Source organism: Megalobrama amblycephala, linkage group LG3, assembly GCF_018812025.1.
Source record: "Megalobrama amblycephala isolate DHTTF-2021 linkage group LG3, ASM1881202v1, whole genome shotgun sequence".
Taxonomy (NCBI): domain Eukaryota; kingdom Metazoa; phylum Chordata; class Actinopteri; order Cypriniformes; family Xenocyprididae; genus Megalobrama; species Megalobrama amblycephala.
Genome location: NC_063046.1, coordinates 13,572,306 through 13,583,678, shown reverse-complemented (window position 1 = coordinate 13,583,678; position 11,373 = coordinate 13,572,306). Strand labels below are relative to the sequence as shown.

Sequence of the window (11,373 nt, the reverse complement as noted above, 5' to 3'; positions counted from 1 at the left end):
TAGCTGATTATTTAATTACACAAAATGTATTTATGAAATATTACGTTTTTGCTCTAAATGTTAATAATATTAAATATTCCTTAGTCTGTATTTATATTGGTTTGAACTTTTTTTTTTTTAATTATTTGAATTTGCCTGATAATCACTAGTCTGTACATAACATAAGTCCAGGAGCAAAGCAAAACAAAATTATAGTAATTAATATAATTTAAACTTATTTTTAATTTAAAATTATTTAAAAAAAAACAACAACATTTCATGTTATTAGAGTTTTCAATGCCTGTTTTTGGGTAAAATTGAGGGAAAAGTTCACAGATCTATCTATCTATCTATCTATCTATCTATCTATCTATCTATCTATCTATCTATCTATCTATCTATCTATCTATCTATCTATCTATCTATCTATCTATCTATCTATCTATCTATCTATCTATCTATCTATCTATCTATCTATCTATCTATCTATCTATCTATCTATCTATCTATCTATCTATCTATCTATCTATCTATCTATCTATCTATCTATCTATCTATCTATCTATCCATAGCTTCATAGCTGTGAAGGCATACATACAGTATACACACATACGTACATGTGTGTATATACATGCAAACTTCATCTATCTATCTATCTATCTATCTATCTATCTATCTATCTATCTATCTATCTATCTATCTATCTATCTATCTATCTATCTATCTATCTATCTATCTATCCATAGCTTCATAGCTTCATAGCTGTGAAGGCATACATATAGTATACACACATACATACGTGTGTGTATATATATATATGCAAACTTTATCTATCTATCTATCTATAGCTTCATAGCTGTGAAGGCATAGATGCACACATACGTACGTGTTTGTATATATATGCAAACTTCATCAAATATGAAAAATGAGACAAATTCAAATTCTGCTGTAAAGCAGCTCTAAAATATTCAGCTCAAGTCAGTTCAGCTATAGGGCCAGAAATAGGATAACTTAATTTGGACAAACAGTAGGCCTGCATCTGTTGCTATTGTTGCCTGATGAACAAACACCTTTTACATGTGTTCAAACTTGTTGCCCACTTCTGTCAAGCATTGCTGCAATCACCAGTTTATCTTAAAAACAGCGCAGAAATGTGCAGACCTATTGATTTTTTCCCTGAATAATGTCAGATCACCCACAACACTTACTGCTTTCACAAAACGTATTTACTATTACTTACCAGTCATTAATATTTGGCACATAATTAATGCAGTGGTTTTCTTGCATATTAAGCTCTCTGTATTCATTGACAGCACTGGAACTGGCAGTATCTATCTTAAAAATGCAAACTAAAGAGACTTGCACATGGTCTATAGCTGATTGCATGCAGTCTGATCCTGCAGTGTCATAGTCATCAATCATTCCATCCGTTCTTACAGATGGCAGTTAACTGTACTTCATTAGAGCCTGTCCACACAGCATTTTGTGGGAATTAATTGTTCTGGGACTGGAAAGGAAGACATAGTTACACACAAGGTTTTGTGCTATTTTGCATTACATAAGTTGTGACTTTTGAAGTATAGATTATCAAGTTTGATTTTACTCAGACTTCTATTGTGTAGCAATAGCTCTGATCCGTAACAGCATGATACACGAACCTGCAGTATAGCGAAGGTCAGTTTGTAAAACCACCAGCTGCTGATGCAAAAACATCCACTTTTTATATGGAAGCAAAACTTCTGATCTAAAAATGAAACGGGCACAACCAAAAGACCCAATTAAGAGGAACTGTACCAAAGAAAATGTCGATTTATATTTATTTGTAGGGAATTCAGAAGAACAGAAACTGTATGTGCAGTATCTTTAACCTGTACCAGAAATCAAATATCTGAAACAAGTATTTTATATAGAGAACATCAGTGTGTGGCTCCCTAAAGAGCTATGAAACAGAAATATGTTCAGCTGTGTTGTGGAAAACACCACCATGTGAGGAAACATAAAATCACGACAGGAAAGTGAAATATTTCTGTGCTCCTCTTTCCTCTAAGCTTAAGCAAAAGATGTAAATGAACCGCTTTACCATAATCATCAAAAATAAATAAATAAAACAAAATGTTGAAAAATGAAGATCAATAAAACTATTTATTTTATAACTCCAGCCCCAATAAAAACATTTTATGTTATAAAAAGTACAAGATTGTTCAAAACAGACTAGAACAGAAATGAAAGTGAGAAGTAGTTTAAAAGCATATTTCCTTCCTTGAATCAATGTCCCAAATATTTTTACTTTATTCCTGCCTCATCTGTGTGTTCCTATAGATCAGTCTAGTTATCAGACACTAAATGAGGTGTGGTGCTAATATATTTTCTCTAGTCATAAATTTGAGTCACACCACCAGTGGAAACGGGAGTAGGATATACTGAGAAGAAGTTAAAAAAAAAAAAAAAGAGAGAGAGAGAGACAAGACCAAAAAGGCAACATTTTTGATTTTATGCAGTTTATTTTCCAATCTAAAAATATGAAGACAAAATATAATAAATCACAATTAATCACAAATCAGAATGTCTTAAAGTTCATGGCATTAACTACATGGTCATGAACTACTGGAAACCCAAGACTCTGGCACAAAGGACTGTGGGTTTTATGCACTTACTGTGACAGGTGTCATTACATAATAGGTGGTGTGATCATACATTGTTGTCCCTCTGCTACTCTGAGGCTGCTGTTTCAGTGTAGCTGGTGTGCACTTACAAAAGACATTCCTAGAACTGCTGAAAAGTGTCCTTGGTCCAGAAAACGTCAAGATCTTCATTTTGTTAGATGGAACAGATTATTACAAAGACACTGGTGTCTAGTGTAAAATGTATTATGCTATGGCAATGTGACACAATTTAGAGAACCTCTAAGACTGTGCAACTGATGTCAGAATGAAATGCTGTAACAAGGCTGAGGAACATTATACTCCAAACCTCACAATTTAAAAACACAAAACAAATAACCCTCTTAAGCCAGACTGGAGTACCAGAAGTCCAGTTATGTCAAAAACATAACAATTTTTTCACCATTGTAATACATAGTATTACTCCAAAACTAACCATACCGTCTTGCATAATACAAATTACAATAGAGTTTCCTAGTGTAAAATATTTCTTTTGCAATTTTAATGTGACACTCATTTCTTTACATCATTGCATTTTTATTTTATTTATTCTTTTGATAATTATTTACAAAGAAATTCATCAGCAGAAAAGAAGCATAAATATGTGTACTTCTCTTTTGTATGTTACAGTTTAAGAAACCATATTTTACAAAATACTTTATGTACAGCACAAGCCCCTTTTGGAATACCCTCAAATAGTTCGTCACAGAAATGATTTTGTATGCTTTTCAAATAGCAAGAATGAAAAGCTGCACATATTCGCCCGGTCTGGCACGAGACTGCCAACAATACTGCTATCACGCTGCATTTGAAGGGATCGCTCAACCAAAAATTACAATTCTGTCCCTCATGTAAAGTAGATGACAAAAACGGTTTTTGTCCATACAATGAATGTCCGTGTTGTTTTGAGACCCTATTAACTTTCACTGTAGGGACAAAAATAGCCTTCAAAATATCTTCTTTTGTGTTTCACAGAAGATTTGGAATTGTCAGAATTTTTGGGTGAACTATCCCTTTAACTGAATGAGAACTTTCTTGACACTGCTGGGGAAAGCCCATGTTTTCATAAATCAGTGTTTCACTCCGTATTAATTTACAGTGCAAAGAGCACTGGACGAGCAACCATTGAGAAAAGGAAAGGGCATCTTATAATATAAGCGTTTTATTGGCTGCCAAAAGCCATTTCAGGGGCTCAGCTGTGCATCATTTCAGCAGTGCGATACATTCTCACTTATGCTAGCCATGGAAAAATGCTTTATGACCTTAAGGCCTGTTCACACCAAAGACGATAACTATAAAGTTTTAATAATCTTTCTAATTCTATGAGCATAGTGAAGTCCACACCGCAACTACAACGATAACGACACAGAAGAACAATATTGTTGGAATCACTCTAGAGGGCTTTTCGCACTGCGCTTAACCCCGGGTTATCGGCGTTCTAAACACCCGCTTTTAAAGGAACGTTCCACACTTGTAATTCAGCGGCCGTTTACACGACACCGTTTTCAACTAAAAACATAAAACTTTTAATACATTGTGGCTGTTCATTTATACGACAACGGCGTTTTGGGTGCCTGAAAACGCAAGCTTTTGAAAACGGGTTTCAAAGTGCAAATTTTTGAAAACGGTCTCTGTGTAAGTAACAAAAACGCAAATCTGTGGAAATGATGACGTGTGCATGTACATGCATATTACATGTTCATTCTATGGTGTTTCATCGCCATCTAATGGCCTGGCAACAGAATATAGCGTTTTTAGTCGTTTTCGCGGATCCGTGTGAATGGGGGTCGTTTTGACAATGGTGTCGTCTGTACGCAGAAAACTCAAAGGAAAAACTTCTCCGTTATCATTGTCATGTAAACGTACCCTTAGATGTGGGGTTAACACTGCTTTTTACCCGGGGTTATGAAACCCTGCTTCCGGAGCAGGGTTAACACCGATACGGTGTTAGAATGTTACAACTACATGCTTAGCAACCAACAACCAATTGCATGCCTTATATTCACACGCTTTGGCCAGTCACAGAAACACTGCTCAATGTATAAACAGTCGTTTCCATGTATGATATGAAAAATGTCAAACTGCGATGGAAAACGCGGCAATTGTTGTGAAGCGACCCTCATTCTTACTTTTATAGTTCGAAAAGTTAATTCAGAAAAAAACTTGATAATGCAGTCAGCAATGAGGACGCGCAATGCTAGAGCCTTTATGTAAACAGATCACGTGCTGCGTTTGTCCAGTGACTAACACTGACACCACGAATATGCAAATAAGGACTTTAACCCTGGGTATAGTATGAGCAGTGTAAAACGTGAATAAAGATAACCCAGGATTCCATTTACTCGGGGTTTAGAATGACCCAGGGTTAACTATTTCAAGTGTGAAAAGCCCTTAGGAGAGCTTTTTTTCCCAGCTGATGAATGATAAAAACATTGACAGCCAATCAGAATCCCACCCTAGTTTAACGACGAGCACACTTATATAATAAACAGAATGTTATCTTCCATTGGTGTGGACACTAATATAGTTGCTGTTACAGTTATCGTTCTTGGTGTGAACGCGGCATTACAGAATGATGACTCCACGACCCCATTCTGGTACTGTGTGTAGTGATTTTCAAACCTAGGAAGCTTTTGATCAGTCCCTATGAGTTTTGCTCAAGGTATTCATCAATCATGGTGAGATTGTTCAGCCAGTCTTCATTGTTGCCCACCAGAGTGTCAATGAAGTCCACGTCCGCACCGCCACCTCCTCCGTGTCCTTGAAGCCCTCCAGTCATTGCCCCATTGCTGTGATGCTGTGGCGTGTAGTCATAGGAGGGCAGCTTATGTCCAGGGTTGTAGCCCTGCGGTGAACAGTGTTTGCCTGCGGAAGCAGTCTGGTAGCTAGGAGGAGCCATTCCATGAGCTGGGTGCATCATGGATGGACCTCCTGGTTTCATAACAGCGAGAGCGGAAAGCGGACCTCGCATTCTGAGGCTCTGTTGGGACATGGAGGATAGAGGCTGGGCGGTGGGCATCTTCTGGTCCGGTCTGCCAACCAAACCAGGGGCTACTTGATTAGGAGGAGGACGGGAACCAGGGAAGTTGGCTGGCATACCTGCCATTCCGGATCGCTGTGGAAACTGAGGACCCCCGCATCCAGGTGGGGCTCCTCCGGCGGGGAAGGGATGTTGGTGGTTCGAAGGGTCCATATGCGGTTGCACCCCTTGCTGGTGCTGCCAGAGCTGGGACTGTGACGTGGGCTGCTGCTGGGAAGGGAACATCATACGTGACGGAAGAGCTCCGCCTTGGTGCAGCGCCTGCCGCAGGTGGTGGGTCGGCACGGGACCGCCAGGTAGGTTGGGACAAGGCATTCCCGGTCGTGTCACACTGTGAGCCGGGTGTAGCGGTTGACGTGGAGGGCCGCCCATTCCCATCATGCTCTGGCCCGGCTGCATCGCCATTCCGAAGTCTTGAGAAGGGTGGCAGAGTGGTTGTTTGGAACCTTTGCTGCACATATATCCTCCAACCGACGAGCCCATCTGGGAGACTGAGCCGGAGGAAAGACCCATTCGGTTTGTGGTTAAAGGACCGCTATGGGAGAGCATTGTGGAATTCGACTGTTGAGAAGCCCCCATAGGATAACCACCACACTCCGGAGGGAGAGGTCGACCTGGACCTGCAAAATAGAAAGCAAAAATAAATGACTTTGAGCACGACTTTAGCTATTTTACCATTCAAAAGTATGGTGCTGGTAAGATTTTTTTAGTCTCTTAAGGCCCTGATATACTTCTAACGAAATTCAAGAATGAACTGATGTGATGTCGTTTCGAAAAAAATCAGGCCAAAATGAAGTTTGTTTTGGGAGTTCGAAACCGCTTGCCAAAGCGAACTCTCAGGAAAAGTTCGCTCCAGCTGCAAAATATCTTCATACTACCACTGGTTTGTGCCAATGACGTAATAGGAGGTGTGCGCTGAGGCTCCGCCTTCTTTCACGTGGAACTCTTCTCTGACTCATTTCATCTGTTTGAGTCCGTCAAAGTAAGATCTCCGTGGGTGTAAAACATGAACACACTGGATAGCTGCTTTATAGTAGAAGATGAAGTTGTGCTTCTGCACTGACACTGTTGTTTATGTTTGATACTGTGAAGTTGCTTGCTTTTAAGCAATCTATTGAATACAATGCCATATAAATAAACATGATGTGACTTCAGTCAGTGCTAATTTGCAGAGTTGCTATGATCAGATGCTTTTCTTATGCTTTATTAAAATACTTGTTGTTTTCTCGGTTTTGTTGTGTGTTTATTTTGTTACTGAAAGGAAAGTGCACAGCACATATTTACATATTCATATAAACACCGCTCTCAGCAGTGTGGGCGGCGTCGGATGTTTGTTAACAGTATATCGTTGCTCACGTATTTCGAATTTCGTTTTACCCCTAAAGAAGAACGAAAAAGAACCTCGTCATGAGTATATCGGGGCCTTTATGCTCAACAAGGCTGTCTTTATTTGATAAACATACAGCAAAATACTACAATTTAAAATAACTGTTTTCTATTTCGATATATTTTAAAATATAATTTATTCTTGTGACAGTAAAACATTACTTCAGTGTCACATGATCCTTCAGAAATCATTCTAATATGCTGAACTTTTTTTTTTTCAGGATTTCTGATGAAATGAATGTTCATAGGAATATTTTGTAACAACGTAAAAACTATTACGGTCACATTTAATAATTTTAATGCAGCCTTGCTGAATAAAAATATTTTCTTTCAAATAAAAATAAAATCTTGCTAACCCCAAACCTTACTGAATATAGCAAAATTGTCACTAAATAAACAGTGTGCCTTATTCACTAATAATTCTGTGTGCAACAGAAAAAGTTCCACTAATAAATGAGAACACAGCTAGTAATTTGCATAAAACATGCTCAAACTATGTCCACAAAAGGGCTTCTGTAAATATTATTTATTTATTATCTAATAATATATTAAATACACTGTCTTATAAATAAATTACTTGTTTCTATGGCCCCTGGACTATGTGATTTTTGTACGAGTGGTTTTAAGTCGTTGTAAATTCTACCATAAATTTAGACTCAAATTTTTGTGGAAACTTACTGATAAATTGCTCTATGAAAAAAATGTATGCAGATTAAAAAAAAAAAAAAACTGAATGAGACCCAGTGTTTTACCAATATTTGTGGAAAGTGACTTCTTGTAGGTGGTGTGTTGATGTTACTGTACCTTGAAATGGTGCCACCTGTTGGCAGTCTGTGATATGCCCTCCATTCATTTGCTCCATTTGCCTTTGCTTTTCCTTTAATACATAGAAAATAATATATGAACACATTTAAAGCAAATAAACTCTACCTCTGAAACCTCTGAAAAGGTATTCAGACACCAAAAATGCACTTTAAGAGAATGACACATTCAACAAGGAGATTGAACACTAACTTGTTGTTGTTGAATCTGTTTGTTTATTAGCTGATTCTTAAGCATCAGGTTGTAGCTGCCGCCCTGGGGCTGCCGTGGCACTGCTGACGGAGCGTCCTGAAGATGAGGCACCATTCCTGCACCTTGATCCTAAGACAGACGATAAAAGAAAGATCACTATTAAACCTGCACTCAGTTTCAAACTTATCAAATGTTCATTTTAGCAATGCAATAGCTCAAACGTGTCAAAACAATGGCCATCATATTCACACAGACATGATCTCACCTTTACTTGACCCACACAAACAACTGTTACTAACTGCACATAATATCACCGTGATCAAAGACGTGACGCCATTCGGCGTAACTCAACACCGCTAAAAAGGTCATCTCAACCAAGCCCACATGTTCTAACAGGGCTTCTTTCCTTAGCAAAGTCGTAAACATCTGTAAATAACCACAGAGGTTTCAGACCAGACCCTGCCCTCCCAGAGCCACGGACGTTTGTTTTTGTTGGCTTTGTCTGAATGCACCCCTCCGCCCGAACAGTTCAGCTAGGCATTCCCATATTCCTATTCCCACAGAAGAAATGCTCCCCACCCTCTTCCCTCCCTACTCCCATCCGAATCCTGAAAACACCTCGCACTCACACGTAATTGGAGTAGAACATTAATCATAGACTATTATGAAGACGTGGAGAGATAACTACTTCAAGTTTGGGATACTGTCCATGGCAAGGATCTGCTTAATGTCATAAAGACACAAGCACAAACACAAAATGAAATTACTGAGTTTATTATGTTGTGTGAATTAAATTAAATCTTAAACTTACATATGCTTAGCATCACACATAGCTAATATCAAGCAAAAGAACAAGCAGAGGTAATCTGAGGCACTAACAGACACTCCTAGCATGAATCTGGTGTAATCATCTTTGCTTGTAGCAGGCAGAGTGATGAAACGGCTTCCCAAGGGGAATATCGTGGTGCTTTGCAGTGGAAATGAATGGCTTGTCTGCAGCACTAGTGCTGGTAATGGATATTGATCCAGCACTTGGGTATGTGCAGCAAGAATGAAGAGCTGGTTTAGATGCTTTTGTTGCTCTTGTTTGTGTTAGGGCTGTGCCTCTGAACTGTCCATGCATGATTCTGTTTGCCATTAAGAGCTAAAACGTCTAATGATTATAAAGAACACTCAAATCTGTTACTTCTTAAAGCGACAGTTCACCCAAAAATTAACATTCTGTCTCAGCTTCGGTCACCATTCACTTAAAGTCATATGGGTTTGGAACAACATGAGGGTGAGTGAATGATGGCAGAATTTCTTTCTGGGCGAACTGTTCCTTAAAAATATCATGAGTAATGTTTAAAAATGATTTAAACAATTTCTGTTTCGTCAGCCGCTCAAATCCCTGCAACCCCCCAAGGCAAGAAAACATTTGATTACTATGATAATATGCGACTTGCTCACAAATCCAAGAGATATGGAAGAAAAACTTGATTTTTCGTCTAAGCGAACGCTAGATGGCGCATGCGCACTCTCACAGTCCTAAACAAAAACAGCTCGCGCGTTTAACCGCTTGATCCTCATCGAGAGTTTACTCTGAGCTTCTATGTCTTTATCGATCCCCTTATTGTAAAAAGAAAAAGAAAAAAGCCCAGTCTGCTCTATATCCAGTCAGCCTAGTGTATAACATAAATTATTAGTGTGCTTATTAGTAGTAGTGACTTCCGACACGTTTTAGTCTGTCAGGAGGACGCAGCTTGCGCTCTATCCGGCACAGCTCGCCAAGTTAAACAGCGTTTCAGATTGTGTCCTCGATAAGCCTTTCTTTCTTTTTTTCTTCTGTCCTGAGGTACACCCCAACACCTCACAAGCTTTCCAGAGCCTCCAGCTACACACGCACGTTTCAAGTAAAGCAGTCCGTCAAGCCGCCCCCCCTTTCCGCTCCGCGCGCTCACTCAGCTTTTCATGCAACTCACATTTGATTTCAGCGTTTAATAGATTAGATATCACAGCAGCAGAGGTTATCAAAGCAATCCGCTGCTTTTGTTGTCGAACAGAATGCAACCGTTCCTGTGCGTACACGACGGTAACAAAGAAAGAGAGATATGTTTAACCCTGTCAAATCCATCGGGGTGGAAAGACATGTAAATTTGGTCTCTCTCTCTTTCTCTCTCCATTTGTATTGCAGTATTGTATTTGCATTGCAAAGTAAGTGCAATAGCAATAGAGTGAAGTAATAGTATTAATAAATAAAATTAAGCAATAATATTAAATAAAACAATATAATTAGAAATGCTGAATATAATTGAGAAACAACCAGCAAATGTAGGTAAAATGATGATAGAAGGTATTTTAAAGGACAAGCACCAAATATGCCCTAAACCACATAAAGAGACATAATTACCCATATCAAACTAACAAGAGAAATAAAACCAATTATGCATTTGCGTGCCACAGAGCATGAAAGGATGTTCTATCACTTAACCCAGAGCATGCATGTTTGACCTTGTTTTTGTCATCTGAACATGGGTTATTACAGTTAAATTGAATTAGGTTTAAATATATAACATGGTTTTAAAAGATTTTATATTTATTCTTTGTGGCGTTCCAATTTCATACCTGCTCCAAAACCTCACAGAAAGTGAACTAGTCCTAAACTTTTGGTTACATTCTTGGATCCCAAATTAAAGAACAAGTAAGGTTTTTTTTTTTTTTTGCCAAAAACAAGTGAAAAGTCAAACTATCTATTTTTAGGTCCATTTTCCAGGCTTTAGCTAATTGCCATGGGAAAATGACTGAGAAGCAGCAGTGCAGGACTACAGGAAGGGAAGGCGAAAGAGAGAGAGACAGACAGACAGAGAGAGAGAGAGAGAGGTTGTTGAATGTTAGTGAAGTCGCCTTGTCATGCAACTCCAAGTGACCTTGCTGGGAGTAGAGAGGGGGAGGGACAGAAAAAGAGGGAAAGCTTACGACTGGAGAATGAGACGAGGATGAATGGAGTGGGCAGAAAGCGAGGAAGACGACATAAGAGGAGAGAAAGGGACTGACTCGGGCACACAACTTTTGCAAAACAGGTATAATTAGAAAAGTTGAGTGGATAATGGAAGAGGACACGAGATAGAAAGAGTGTATGCGAGGAAAGCGAGCGAAAGAAAGTGGGACAGAGTTGTGTAGAGTGCTCCGATGTGCCGTTCTGGCAGAAGTCCAGCTGTCCAGAGAGCAGGCAGACACTAAGTACTGCTTTTATCTCCACGGTAACCAAGTTTGTTTACATCTATTGGCTTGACGGTGGGGTTAAAGTACTATGAA

At 38.9% G+C, this 11,373-nt stretch overlaps 1 protein-coding gene across 1 annotated transcript in view; it reads right to left on the bottom strand.

Annotated features, from left to right (window-relative positions):
• Positions 1-2,460: 2,460 nt before the first annotated feature.
• si:ch73-211e3.1 (mastermind-like domain-containing protein 1) overlaps positions 2,461-11,373 on the bottom strand; it is an 83,869-nt gene continuing 74,956 nt past the window's right edge. The window contains exons 3-5 of the mRNA XM_048184021.1: positions 8,080-8,208; positions 7,870-7,942; positions 2,461-6,299 (exon numbers count right to left, since the gene is read on the bottom strand). Coding sequence (XP_048039978.1) covers positions 5,284-6,299; positions 7,870-7,942; positions 8,080-8,208 — 1,218 coding nt within the window. The 3' untranslated portion in view covers positions 2,461-5,283. The remainder of the gene's footprint in view (positions 6,300-7,869; positions 7,943-8,079; positions 8,209-11,373) is intronic.